The sequence below is a fragment of the Gallinula chloropus genome (assembly GCF_964237585.1).
Source record: "Gallinula chloropus genome assembly, chromosome: 5".
Taxonomy (NCBI): Eukaryota; Metazoa; Chordata; class Aves; order Gruiformes; family Rallidae; genus Gallinula; species Gallinula chloropus.
This window is the reverse complement of record NC_140090.1, coordinates 34,690,325-34,704,123: the sequence shown is the minus strand read 5'-3', so window position 1 is coordinate 34,704,123 and position 13,799 is coordinate 34,690,325. Positions and strand designations below refer to the sequence as shown.

The 13,799-nt window shown below is 56.8% G+C and overlaps 2 protein-coding genes across 2 annotated transcripts; both read left to right on the top strand.

Moving 5' to 3' along the window:
- Positions 1-2,574: 2,574 nt before the first annotated feature.
- Positions 2,575-7,597, top strand: LOC311192930 (putative methyltransferase). The gene is made up of 7 exons (XM_084265617.1): positions 2,575-2,585; positions 3,614-3,742; positions 4,002-4,162; positions 4,433-4,646; positions 5,150-5,250; positions 5,979-6,116; positions 7,179-7,597. Exons 2-7 carry the CDS (start codon positions 3,632-3,634, stop codon positions 7,267-7,269), a joined length of 816 nt encoding a protein of 271 aa, XP_084121743.1. The 5' UTR covers positions 2,575-2,585; positions 3,614-3,631; the 3' UTR covers positions 7,270-7,597.
- Positions 7,598-12,373: 4,776 nt separating this feature from the next.
- On the top strand, positions 12,374-13,484 carry LOC311192154 (interferon lambda-3-like; the record flags this gene model as incomplete). Its single annotated transcript, XM_084264578.1, has 5 exons — positions 12,374-12,535; positions 12,749-12,826; positions 12,987-13,133; positions 13,228-13,308; positions 13,389-13,484. 5 exons carry the CDS (start codon positions 12,374-12,376, stop codon positions 13,482-13,484), a joined length of 564 nt encoding a protein of 187 aa, XP_084120704.1.
- Between the last annotated feature and the right edge of the window lie 315 nt (positions 13,485-13,799).

Below are 13,799 nucleotides of genomic sequence, written 5' to 3'. Positions count from 1 at the left end.
CCTTGTTTTATCTGCCTTCCCATCCCCCTTCACTGAAAGGTGAAATCATGGGAAAAGGAACTTGTTTCTTCTTGTTCCTGGAAGATGCCAGCGCTGGGGCTTTGCTCCCAGCCAGGACTTTCGGCTCCCCTGAGGGCTGGACATCATCATTCCTGCCAAAAGATTTACAGCAGGATGAGTAATGGGAGGTGCAGGATTTCCAAGTCCAGGGCAGTTTCCTCTGCAGACCTCCTCCTCTAACCTTCAGCTTGGCCCTGCCTGCCTCTATCTCCCCTCCAACCAGAATAAGGGAAAGGAAGTCTTCAGAAATATCAAAGCCTCTGGTTACGGTGACATCATCGGTGTTGTTCCCATGCAGCAGCGCTCTTTCCCTCGGATGCCAGGACACTCTGCTGAGGAAAGGCACTCGGGATTACGTTTCCTGATGTGCAGTGAAACGAACCACCAGGATGGAAAACAAACATCTCCTTCCATAGCAAGAGGAGATGCGTGGCACTGTGGAAATCACAGCGCCCTTGGTGAATGATGTCGAAAGGCAACGCGCAAAGACTGGCAGGGGTCTCATCTGGGCTTTTCCCCCCAAAAATAGACCTGGTTTGGGTTTTTCTTTTTAAATTAATTTCTGAGTGAGACACATTCCCAGTGAAAAGCCCCAAACCAAACCCGTGTCTGGGAACAGCCTGAGTGGCTGCGGTGTAACCCCAGCAGCTGAGCTGGGAGGGTGGCTGTGTACTCCCCTACTGTGGGAAGGAAGGTGAGGACACAGCACAGGCTGGGACTGCTGGGGAGCTGTCAGGTGAGTACCTCTCAGGCAGGAACTCCTCTCCAGCCATAGGTGAGGTTAGGGTTTGCTTGGTGATGCTGCGGTGAAAAGCAAAGATCTGCGTTCTGCAAAGGCACAAAGGTGCAGGGCTGGAGGCATGCAAGTATCTCACTCTCCCTTTTTCCATAGTCAGGATAGGGTTTGGAGGTCCATTGATTCAGGAACCCACTAGATAATTTAATCCATGGGGCCTGTAGGTTTGGGGGAGAAATTGTGAAGATCCCAGGGTGCTTTGGTTTTTCTTAAAGCCTATGGATTTAATAAGTGGGCTGGTAGGGATGATGGGCAGCGTCTGATAGCCTTCTGAGGGGCAGCTGAGGGAGCTGGGGGTGTTCAGCCTAGAGAAGCGGACACTGAGGGGAGACCTTATCACTGCCTACAGTTATCTGACAGGAGGGTGCAGAGAGGTGGGCAATGGTCTCTTCAGCCAGGTTACAGGAGATAGGACAAGGGGAATGGCACTAAGCTGTGCCAGGGCAGGGTCAGATCAGATGTTAGGAAAAAGTTCTTCACCAAAGGGGTTATCAGGCACTGGAACAGGCTGCCCAAGGAGCGGGTTGAGTCACCAACCCTGAGTGTGTTTAACAGACAGGTAGATGAGGTGCTCAGGGATATGGTTTAGCACAGGACAGGAACGGTTGGACTTGATGATCTCAAAGGTCTTTTCCAACCTGGTGATTCTGGGTTTCTCTGTGCCTTGGGTATACCTCACTTTTGGGCTAAGGCTCAGCAACCCAAAGGTCAAGGAGCCCAGTTTACTGCTGCATGGTGCAGGGAATACAGGCTGCCACTTGTGAAATACAGGCCTAAAGTTGGGGTAGAGAAATCAAAGGTACCTGTATCCAGCGAGCCAAAGGCTGGGAGAGCTCAGGAAAGGACCAATGCCTGGCTCGGGTTCTTACTGTAGGTACTCGGTCCTAGCTGAAGCCAGAGGACACCCAAACAGCACCTATACATCGCCAACAGGAACAGCCTTGTGCTACGGCCCCCCCCAAGTTAGGAAGAGGGCCAGTGACCACAGCCCAGAATATCATCCCTGCCACCTGCATGAAACGAACTACTCAGGGACACAAGCTCAACCACTGCAACCCATGCTTTGATTCAGCAAACCACTACAGGGTGGCCTCCATCTTCAGCCCTGGGTGAGTGCCACCGATTACCCTTAAAATTAGGAGGGGCCTAAAGGTTGTGCTATTTGGCACAGATTCACAAAAGACAAAGGGAGGTGAAGGGCTTCAAGCCAGCCCTGGCTCTGCCGCAAATCAGGAGAGGGGCTTTGCCTGGTCCTTACATACCAACGCTCCGGGCTCTTAAACTTGGCGCTGGGGTTGTCCAGGCTCTATTTATGCCTGTGAGGGAGGGTAAGGGGAAGTTTCCAGTGCAGCAAGACCCCCAGGTAAGGCTTGGGGTGCCTGCGGGGTTTGACTCCTGCTCTCCTGCCACCTCCCCGCTCCGCGGGGGAGTGGGGTGGTCCCAAAGCTGGTTTTCATACCCACTGACACTGGGGGTGATGCGGTCTGCGGGGTGTCCGGGGGAGGGAGCCAGCTAGCCAGCCTGCCTGCCTCTGGCAGCTGCCTGCCAATTTTCGGCCGCTTCGCTCGGGACGGCGGGGAGAGGAAGGCAGCGGTCGGGGCCGGGCAGCAGCTGGGGCCGCCCCGCTTTGCCCGGGGGCGGGCGGTACCGTACCGGGGGCGGTGCCTGCGTCCCCTTTGTCCCGGCGCCGGGAGCGGCCCGCAGCTCCGGATGTGCGGGGCTGGCGGCGGTAAGAGAGGGTGAAGCTGCCCGGGGAAGGGAGGGGGAGAAGCCTCTGCGAGCCCACAGAGAGCACCTAGAGGGTCTCCCCCAAAAGGGGAACGGGGTGGGGGCTGTTCGCTTCTGCGAGTGAGTAGTCTGGAGCCGCTGCCTGGCTCAGCACCTCTTCCGAGCGGTGACAGCACCCCGTCGCCGCCCGACGCGGGACGCGCCTGTGATGCTCGTGTCCCGTCCCTTTGCCCTCCTCCGAACACGCGAGGGGGGTGGCTGCCCGTCAGATGACTCTCGGGGTTCTGTCGTCAGAGCGTGAAGTCGCCGCTGCCTCTCACAGCGCCTGCTCGCGCGTTGGGATAAACAGGATACGGCCCAGAGCCTTCCGGCGCGATGGGCGAAGAGCCGAAATGCGCTGGGCTTTGGGCCCAGCCCGTGGTTTATAGCAGCTGGGGTGGGTAAACCCACGGGGAAGTGGGGCAATACTGGGCCCTGTGTCTGCAAAAGTTGCTCGGGAGGTTGGGCAGCCGGGGCTGAGCTGGCCCCCCAGCGTGGCTGGGCTACCAAAGCTTGGGGTTTAAGGAAGGATTTGAGGAGTTCAGGGGCAGAATGGGGTGAAAAAATATACTGCACGTGTTGGGAAGTGCAGGGTGGGGTTGGAATGATGGGGCTGCCAATAGTAAAGGATTTCTTTAAACCAAGCCTGCTTTCCCCTTCTGCTGCTTTGCTTGGTCTCCCCAAACACACAGATGTTTCCCCTGTCCTGGTGTTTTGTTTCTGAAGATGCCCAGGTGGGTGGGGGAAAGGGAAGGAGTGAGGAGGAGGGTTAAAAAAGCTTAGAAAGCTTTTCCTTGTTAGACGCTGCAGGTTGCTTCTGCAATTAGTTTGTACCTGCGGGAGGGATGCCTGGGGAGCAGGCTTGCGCTCCCTCAATGGAGCCTCACGGGCAAAGTCCTCCCCGGGCCCCTGCCAGGAACTGGAGGCTTTACCAGGCTAAGGAGGAATTTGATCCTGTGGTGACAAACCAGGTTTGCTGCCTCCTCCCAGGCGCTGGGTTATCCAAGCATGGCCACCCAGATGTTTGAGGGGAGAGGGCACGCAGCCGTCTACCAGAAATACAGGTTTGCGCCAGGCAAAGAGCTGCAGCAGATCATCCTGGGCTACCTGCAGGAGAAGGTGAGTGGGGTATGGCCAGGCTTCAGGTAAATGGGGAGCAATATTTGTGGGGAGGGGTGGTTATCCTGCTGGGAGTGTGACCTCGGTCACTGCACAGGGAAGAATAAATGAGTAGGGCTCAGGGCAAGCTGTGGGCATTAAAGAGCCTTTCCATGGGTTGTGCCGGGGATGTTGCTGCACGGATCCTGGGGGAAGGAATGGGGTAAAAGGATGGAAGCGGGGAGGTCACCCACTGAGATGTGTCTTCTCCTCCCCACAGAGCGTGAACTCTGTGGAGCTGGTGGTGGATGTTGGCTGTGGGTCCGGACAAGGCACCCGCTTCCTTGCGGAGCACTTCAAGAAGGTGGTGGGAACGGATATCAGCGAAGCGCAGATCCAGGAGGCCAGGGATGCCCCCTCCACGCCCAACGTCTCCTACCTGTGAGTGTCGGGGGAGCAAGCTCAGTTGAAGGCAAAATACAGGCCCTGGCGTGGAGGTGGTGTTTTGTGAGTATGACTGTTGTAGGAGCCAGCTGGCCCAACAGTAAATCCCGTTTGATGGGATTCCTGGCATGAATGGGCATTATCCTATATCTACATGGTCTTGCTTCCCAAACGGTCACCGCCGACTCCAACAAATTCCCACTGACTTCATGTCCTGCTCCCTGATTCCCATGTGATAGCCTGTCTCTCCTGCCTTCCCCCTTCTAGCGTGTGCCCTGCAGAGGAGCTGCCGTTTGAGGATGCCTCAGTGGACCTCCTGACATCCTTCACAGCTGCGCACTGGTTTGACATGGAGAAGTTCATGAGGGAAGCAAACCGGGTGGTTAAGCCAGGCGGTTGTGTGGCCATCAGCACCTACACTGTGGACATGAGTCTGCGCTATGGAAACTGCTCCGAAAAGCTGACCAAAATCTTCAGGGAGGTGAGGTGATGAGACCTAAACCTTGGGGCTTCCCCTCGTGGTCTGGCCGGGGGAGATGTGTGGTACTTAGAGAGGGAAGTCTTGGGCTTGGGGGTACGACTAGATAGCTCTAGAGTATGGGGTGGAGGAGTGGTTACATAGAAGGACAAGGTTGGGATGGGGCATCAGCAGTTTCCGTATGGGGCTGGGGCTGGCTTGATGAGAGAAGGAGCATTGGGACTGACAGGGAAGGCTCTGGTGTGGCAAGAAGGGCTGTGGAGCACATCTGGGGTGGGCTGGTACTGTCAGAGATGTCTCCTGTTGCCCTAATCCCAGCGAGAAGAATGGCAAGCAGAAAAAGGGGGTTGGTGAATTTGAATGCAAGGAGAAGTTAAACCCAAACCCCACCAGACAAAATGTGCATGTATGAAGGCATCAGAGGTGGGGCTGAGTGACCCCAGGTGAAGTGGAAGCTGAGAGCTTCAGGTGGTTTTGTGCTGGGCTTTAATCTGCTGTCTTCACAGTCCTGGGACGTACTCTTAAAATACTCACATAACAGAATAAAACTCGTCTTGGAAGACTACAAAGACATCTTTGAGGCCTTGCCATTTCCAGACAAGAAGAGGTGAGCAGGAACTCCTTGGAGTGGCACCGGGAAGGGATAGAGGTGGTGTCCCCACTGCACTGTGGGGCTGCTCTGCCACTGGCTCGGTGAGGACACTGGGGAGCCAGGTTCCAGCAAGCACCTTTGCGTGGTGGCAGGGCCTTGGGGCTGCACTCCTGGTCCCCTTGGAATTTGGGCAGCTCTGTGCCGGGCCGCAAGGTGTGGCCTCAGGGCTGCAAGGACCCTTCTGGCTTCAGGCAGAACTGGGTTAGGTTTTGGGGGGTTTTAGTTGGGGAGTTTACAATAACTTGAGGTTTCTGAACAGATCAATTAGTGGATGAGGGGAAGGGGAAATGAGGTGAGAGAATCTGCCCCAGAGCTCCAGGGAACCAGTGCCTGCCTCCCTAGCAGTGCATAGGGTGGGGTGACTCGGCTGGGGAGAAGGATGCCTTGCCATCAGGGTTGGGGAGTTGCTGGAGTGGGGAGTGGGCTCTGCAAGCAGATCTGTACCTCAGGGGCTGTCTGAGCCCCAGACTCTGCTAGATGATCACTGGCATCCTGTCTGCTTCTCCAGTACGGCACTAATTAGAGCTGCTGACCCCCCAAATGCCACAACCAGATGTTGTTCCCATCTATTGGGTGCCTAGTGTTGGGTATTTTATTGACCCCCAATTCAATCTGCAGTCCTTGTTCCACTGCTTTTGAGATTAAATGTTCCAATGCTCCTTCCTTCCCCATCTCCCCTCTAGAATCACGGATATCTTTGACAAAATTCCCATGACTGTGGCTGGTGTGGTTGGTTACCTGGAATCTGTCTCTCCTTATCAAGCCTTTATGAAGAATGACCCCGAAGCTGCTAAATCCCTTCTCAGAGAGACTGAAAAGAGGTGAGAAAATCGCTTGGGAAAACGAGGAGGATGTGGAAGACCCCTCTTACCCACCCTTCTTACACCACAAATGAGTGATGTTGCAGTGACCCTTTCAAGCTAGAAGTGAGCTGAGCAGCCTTCCATTCGCTCCTTCCCCCAGGAATGGGTGGATGCTTGTTGGAGAGGTTGCACAGCAGATCCTCAGCTGCTCACAGAATCGTAGGGGTTGGAAGGGACCTCCAGAGATCATCAGGTCCAGCCCCCTGCCAAAGCAGCTCCCTAGGACAGGTGGCACAGGGAGGCGTCCAGAAGGGGCTGGAATATCTCCAGAGAAGGAGACTCCACACCGCCCTGGGCAGCCTGTCCCAGGGCTCTGTCACCCTCACTGGGAAGAAGTTCTTCTGCATATTGGTGCAGAACTTCCTGTGCTCCAACTTGAGGCCATTTCCCCTTGTCCTGTCCCCACAGACCACTGAGAAGAGGCTGGCCATTTCCCCCTGTGTCCCACACTTCAGATATTGATAAACATTGATCAGTCGTCTTTTCTCCAGGCTGAACAGCCCCAGGTCGCTCAGCCTTTCCTCATAGGGGAGATGCTCCAGGCCTTTAATCACCTTCGTAGCCTCCGCTGGACTCTCTCCAGGAGATCCCTGTCTTTTTTATACCAAGGAGCCCAGAACTGGACACAATACTCCCAGCATGATTGACCTCAGTTTAGGTCCACGTAGCTAGGGGTTGTTCTTGCACTGATGTACCCACGTGAGGCTCGTGGTGAAGGTCTCTTGAGTTCCTCTGCTTTGCTTTTGAGTAGCAGAGGGGAGGAGGAAATACTGATAGTGGTGTCCTAACCAAGCTGTTCTGGCTGACAAGAAGAGCCTGCTGCAGAGCTGGGAAGGAGAGGTCACCCCTGTGCCTGAGAACTACTTCCCTGGCCAGAACAATCCCTGTGGAGGTTGGAAGAATTTGCCACCAGGACCTGGATGCTTTGGGGGTGGGAAGAGACCTGTCTGGTGGTGGATGCTGCCCTGCAGGGGTGGGAGCTGTCTGGACAGAGCAAGCCCCTTTCTCTGCTTGTTTCAGGATGCTGGAGGCGATGGGAGTTTCTTCTCCTGAAACCCCCGTGGAGTTCTGGGTGAGGCACGTCTGTGTGCTGGGGTGCAAGGGTCGGTGAGAGGAAAACCCTTGTCCTGACCTAGTGCCGGAAGGGATGGAGGAAGTGGGATGTGTGTCCGTACCCTGCTCGTGTCCGCCCCTATTGCTTTGGAAGATTGACACTGATTTTGGTGATTGACACTTTGATCTTCTGGGGAAAGCAGATGAGCGCTCACGCCTGCTCTCGGTTTCCTGTCCACGCTGGTCCCCCCAGACCCTGTCAGCACCGGAAGGGTCTGGTTTCAGACTGGTGGTAGTGGGATTGCACACAGGGGTGAGAATCACGGTAACAGTGGAGATGCTTGCTGCGTTTCCTACATGATTCATGACAATAAAAGAAGCTGAGAAGGCTGCTTGTGGCTTTTCCCTTCTGAAGAGAGGTGAGAGAGCATCTGCTGGGGTGGGAATAAGTGAACTTTGGGGACGTTGCCCACCCCCTGCTTCATGGGGTGGACGGGTTTTAGGTGGAAAAGGGTCGTTTGCCCCTTTCCCTGCCCAGGCCACGTGAGGAGCTGTGTGTTGCCTCTGGAGACCAAGCTGCCAGGGCTCTTCCTGCACACTCCATCATTCCTCACACCAGCCCTGGCCTCTTGCAGGCTGGCGAGGTCTGCTCAGCACCATGCCAGGACCCCTGCTCATGGGGCTGCTTGCCCCAGCGTGGCTCAGCACCCTTTCTGGGCTCACTGCCGTGGGTAGCAGCGCTGTGCCTGCTGTCCCTCCCCCTGCTGCGACGGGGAAGTTAGAGGCTGCCTTTTGGGGAGGGGCAGGTGGAGGCACAGGGGTTTGAAGCCGGGTCTGGCACAGCTTCTGTTTGCTTTCTGGAGATCTGAGTCCAGATGCAGCTGGTGTGAGGACCTCTCCCTTTCCTGTAACTCCTGCCCTGGCGAGAAGGGTGCCTGGATTCCGTGGGAAGGGCTGTGGCCTCCACACCTTGGTGCATTAAGGAAGACGGAAGGGATGTATCCGTGCCTGCCTCCCCCCAGGGACAGTGCTTGGAGGGAGCTTGTGGGTGCTGGAGGGGGTTCAGCAGTGGTCCTGGGGCTTTTGGGTATAGTCCTGCCATGGGCACAGAGACTGGGCCTCCTTAACCCAGCAATGGTGGCCAGCCCTGGGTGTATCTCCACTGGGATCACGGCCTGCTGGCTCAGCTTGCCCAGGGTGGGGAGCGAAGGCTTGGACCCTGCTTGGTGGCTCCTTGGCTGATGGTGGGGTTCTGGGAGAACAGCTGTGGGGAGGAAAGCCCAGTGCTGCTGCAAGGCTGGTCTCTGTGGCTGGGTGGTGGAGAAGACCTCGCTCTGAGGCATGATGCTGAATCGAGCCCTGCTGCAGGTCACCAGTGAAGAGGCTACACAGGGTGCAGGTTGCCTTTGGGTGAGCAGCACCCATAAAACCTCCTGTGCTGGGCAAGATGAGGCTGGTGGCCTGTCATCTCCTGGAGGAGCACTAGAGGTCTCTCCCTGCCCAGGGCCACACCAGTAGAAGGAGCTGGGTGCTACTAGGAGGTGGGTGGTGTGTCCCACTGCCTCTGCTGGGGCAGCCCTAGCTGGGCTGGCAGGGCTTGTCCTGGGGAGGTGTGACCCTGCAGGGAGATGTCCCCAGGGAAGGGACAGGCCATTTCCCACAGTACTGGCTGACAGCTCTGCTAAACAAGTGCTGCTCCGGGTTTCTTCCTCACTTTGCACAGTTTATTTAAACCTGCCTGCTAATTAACCTTGCAATTAACAGCCCTTCTCTCCGTGGAAGGCTTGGTGAATCCCACAGGCTGATGCAGCAGATGACTTGCTGTGATGTAACAGGGATTACATCACCACTTGGGCATGGCATCAGCAGCAGCAGGCACGTGGAGCAGCACAAACCAGCCCGATGTCGCGGTGGCTGCTGCAACCTGGGAGGCAGAGAGGGGCTCTGGGGCACTGGGCCGGCTCTGAGACCCTGGGGCCTGTGGGGATGGGCTGAGTGGCGGTGGCCAAGCCAAGACCTCCTGCTGGCCCCTGGGGCCACTGAACCATGGGCAGGGCTCCCGCATGTCACCCAGGTGGCCGGGTTTTATAGCTGGCTTTTTGGGGCGCTCCTTGGGGCTAGTTTTCTCAGTGACTTGAGCACAAGCTGGTTCATCCCTGATGATGTGCCAACCGGGATGAGGGAAAGAGGGACCTGGGACCTTCAGGCTTGTGCCACGTGGCAGCTGATGAGTCACAGGGTGGTTGTGCCAGTCCTGCCCACTTTCGCTTTCCTTCTTGTACCAAGGACCTCTGGTTTGGAGCAAGTTCAAATGGCTCCATCTCTCTGCGCTGCATGAATCTGAGGAGAGGGCTCTGGTGTCACCATCTGTGCCATGTCCAGCACTGTGCCATCGCAGTTGGGGCTGTGGTGAAGGCTGCCGTGGATCCCCAGCACCCCATGGGCACGGTGCGGCATCCCCAGCCTGTGCGGACTTTGGGAAACCCTCCGCTGCGGTGGCAGGAGGCAGCACCAGCGCGGTTTGGAGAAGCCATGCCAGCTGTGGCTGGGCTCTGCCAGCTGTGGCCAGGCTCTGCCGGCTGGGCTGGGATCAGGGGTGGTGGGGCATGACATTACCATGTGAGATGCTTGCTGGTGTGTCGGTGCCCAGACAGCAAATCTGCATCCCAGCAGGGTGAAGCCCCTGCTGCTGCTCAGCCAGGTGCCTGCCGCTCGGCTATGGCTGGTGGCAAGTGAAGGGCAAACATCTGAGTGGACCCCTGGGAGATCTGCAACCTCCATCCCAGCCACCCGCAGTGCTGGGGGCCTGCACTTGCAGCCCCGGCTTCCACCGCTCGGCTTTCACTTTTCCGTTGAAGCCTCTTGATCTCCTTTTGCCTGCGTGAGGAGATGAAGTTTCACTTTGCTTTTCCAACCAGAAATGACGTCTGGGAGCCAAACATCACAGCCACGGGGAAGAGAAGCCAGGGAACCTGGGTGCTGGAGGGATGTGAATATGCTAGGGCACCTGAGAGTGCCTCCAGTGCTGTCCTTGGTGGGAGACCATGGCAGGGGGTAGCAGCTCATGGATCAACATGTAGACAGGGTCATCTTCCAACCTAGGTCTGGGGCATGGGCTGCACACAGGGTGGTTCTGGCACTGGATGTTGCTATCTTGGTGCTGGATATCACAGATGGGTGCTGAGCACCCTGCTCCGGCCTCACTTGTGGCCACTGGAGATCCCAGCCCAGGTGCCAAAACACCCCAGCATGGCTTGCACCTTGGTTAGGAGGGGCAGAGCTAGGACCCTCACTCCCTCCCCATGGCCAAGTTCATCCTTACACCCCCCAGCCTGGCTTGGCTGAGGTCCCACCTGTTCTAGCTGCTTGGGTAACAGCTCTGGAGTTCATTACACTGGTCCAGGGTTTTTATCTCAGTTGTGCTAAGCGTGAATAAAATAAATAAATAAAACTCATTTTTCTAAATCTGTGTGTTTAATGGGAGAGAAAGAGAGGAGTGCACTGAGGTCCTGTCCAGATGAAGGACCCCATGATAAGAAGCTCCTGTGCCCACCATGCTGTCAGGCTCTGTCACTGTGCTGTGCTCTCCTGGCTTTGTTCTGGGCTGTGTCCGTGTTTCATTGAGGCAGGAAGAGCTGCGGTGGCCGTCCCTGCCTGCCCCTCTGCTCCTCTTCGTCTCTGGTGGTGCCCGCTGCCCACACAGGAGGTGATGGGCACATCCTGAAACACCAAAATCCACCTGACAGCAAGAATGGTCAAGCACTGGCACAGGCTGCCCAGAGCGGTGCTGGAGTCTCCATCCTTAGAGAGAGCCAAAACTGGACTGTGTCCTGGGCAACCTGCTCTAGTGGGGCTTGGACTGGACTATGTCCAGAGGTCCCAGCCCACCTCCACCACTCTGCACAGCAGCTTCATCCTGGTAGGTCCATCTTTCCACCACCTTGCGCATCTCTCGTTTGTGTGGACCACTTGAAGTCAGCAATTTAACACTAAAAATTGGGTCATTTTGGAGCAGCCACCCCAGGAGCCCCCAAAAAGTGCATTTACACCCGCTGCTGTGCTATTATGCATCTGCTTTTTAGGCACAGGTCTGTATTTAAGGCCTGAGGAATGTACAGCCGCGCAGCAATGATGGCTTCGTGTCTCAGAAGGTTACCTCTGGGGAAGGACAGCTTTTCCTGAGCGAGGACATTGTTCCAGCTGTCAACAGGGAGATGTCACTACACGGTATTTGTATTTCTGTGCTGCAGCAGCTGGTGGGGCTCGCAGCCGTGCTCATCTCTGGCAGTCCCCCTGCCCTATAGAGCCTTATGTCCCACCTGGAAAATGCCAGGTGGAACCGCTTCTGCTTTCACTATTTTCCCTGCTCTTGCAGTGAACCTGGTCCCTCAGGATAACGAGCACATAACGAGCTCAGCAGCACCCGCTGTATTGCCTCCTCCCTGCCGTAGCCATTGTGCTGCGCTTTCTGTTGAGAAACTGAGGCATGAACTGCTGCCCCTCAGGAGGCACCAAAATCCTCCTGGCTACCCTGAGCCCACTGTCCCCATGGGGCTGTATGCCTCGGGGTTCTCACGCAGCTTTTGGCACAGTGCTGGGCTGGATCATGGCCAGCAGCTCTGCAGGTGGGAGTGGGAGTGGGTGGGAGTGGTGTCCTTTCTCCCTCCTCCCCGCCCCCAGCTCCCTTGGAGGGGCACATAACAAAGGTAGCCTAAGTATCCCCCTGCATCCTCAGGGTGCTGGGTGCGCCCATGGAGGTTGGCGGCGGGGCAGGCTGGCGGCGGGGCCGCCGGCAGATAGGCACTGCCCACACCTACCACACCTGCAGCAGCGGGATTCCCTCCGCCGTCGCTTTCGCTTTCCTCTTTCCAGATCTGCCGGGCTGTGGATTTTCCTGCCGATCTGAAAGCGCAATTGCACCGGGCAGGCGGCATAAAAACCAGGGAGATGGAGCAGCGAGGCAGTCACAGAACACCAAAGCAGCTTCTTGAGACCAACAACCAGCCCAGGAGCCCTACAGCCGCACAAGCCACCCACAGCAACACCATCCGGCACCTCCGCATCAGGGGTTCGGTGGATCTGACCTGCAAGCCCTCTGGTTCATCATCTTGGGCTTCTTGCACCACAGCCTGCTCGCTCCTCATAACGGTCTCGCCGTCAAAATGCTGCACCTCAGCTTCGCCCTGCTGCTTGCAGCGGTGTTGGGGGATGGCCTCGGGGCTGCCTTCCCCCGAGGCACCCTGAAGAAGAACTTCAGCCTATCGAAGTATCAGTTCCTCGTGCCCCATGAGCTGAAGGCTGTGCAGAAGATGAAGGAGCAGTTTGTAAGTATTGCTGGCAATGGGGGGGGGGGTGGTGGGATGCAAGGCAGAGGGGATGCCGAACTCAAGACCTCTGGATGTTTTCGGGGGGACTAGAAAGATGCTGGGACAAATTTTGTCCTGGTTTCGAACCCCTCGAGGCTGACTGGGGTCACATGGCATTGCCAAATGTCCAGATGACAGTTATTCATTCTCCCTCTTGGTTTGTGCCTGCAGGAGCACATCATGCTGCTGTCGGACCGCAAATGCCACACCAGGCTCTTCCATCGGAAATGGAGGCCGGCAGACTTGTCGGTAAGAGCAAGGCGATGCTATAAAAAGGGGGTACATCCCCCCTCTAGCTGGTTCCACCTCTATCCACACCCCTCCAGGCAGGGCTTCAGGACCCCTGTCCTGCAGCCCCCAGCCAGCCTGCCTGCTTTGGGTCCCTAACCAGGATGGCTCCTTCCCACAGATGGCCGACCGAGTGATGCTGGTGGAAGCTGAGCTGGAACTTGCCACCGCCATGCTGGGGCTCCCCACCACCACCCCTGCGTTCGACGAGGCACGCCAGCGGCCTTTGGCCTTCCTCACCCAAGTCCGGGAGGACCTGCGGGGCTGGGTGAGTGCTCCCCCCACCACGAACCGGTCGACCCCGGTGCAGGTGGCGTCACCGCGGGACGCCGCCAGTCCTTACACAGCTGCTTTCCTTGCAGATGGCCACAGAGGCTCCCTCACATCAGCCCTCTGGGAAACTAAGGCACTGGCTGCAGAAGCTGCAGACGGCCAAAAAAACAGTAAGTTGGCAGGACAAGGGGGGGTTGGGTCCCACTGCACCCCACCTCTGGTGCTAACCCATCCTTCCTCTCCACCGCAGGAGACTACCGGCTGCCTGGAGGCCTCTGCCATCCTCCACCTCTTCCAAGTGCTGAACGACCTGCGGTGCGCAGCGCTCCAGGACCAATGCACTTAGCTCCCGCCAGCAGCCCCGCCGGCACCGCACCGCGCTCACCGGTCCCAAAGGATGCCCTGAGGACCAGGAAAAAATATTTTCATAGCGTCACTGGACTGTATTTCTCATGTCAGCACTTTCTTATTTACCTGAACTCAGGGCGCAGTTCAGGGGTTGGACTTTTTTCTTAACTTTTAACTTATTGGGGTTTTTGTGTATTTATCAATCAAGAGGTAAAGCGGCGCCACTCCGGAAAGATGCGGTTCAAGGGGAAATGGCTGTATTTACTGGGTGTCTTTGTTTTGCTGGTTTTCAAAACACTGACTGTTTTTAACG

Coding starts and splice junctions, on each gene's coding strand:
- LOC311192930 (XM_084265617.1), top strand. CDS start 3,632: ATGGCCACCCAGATGTTTGAGGGGAGAGGGCACGCAGCCGTCTACCAG. Junction 4,647..5,149: donor TGACCAAAATCTTCAGGGAG/GTGAGGTGATGA, acceptor CTGTCTTCACAG/TCCTGGGACGTACTCTTAAA. Junction 5,251..5,978: donor CCATTTCCAGACAAGAAGAG/GTGAGCAGGAAC, acceptor TCTCCCCTCTAG/AATCACGGATATCTTTGACA.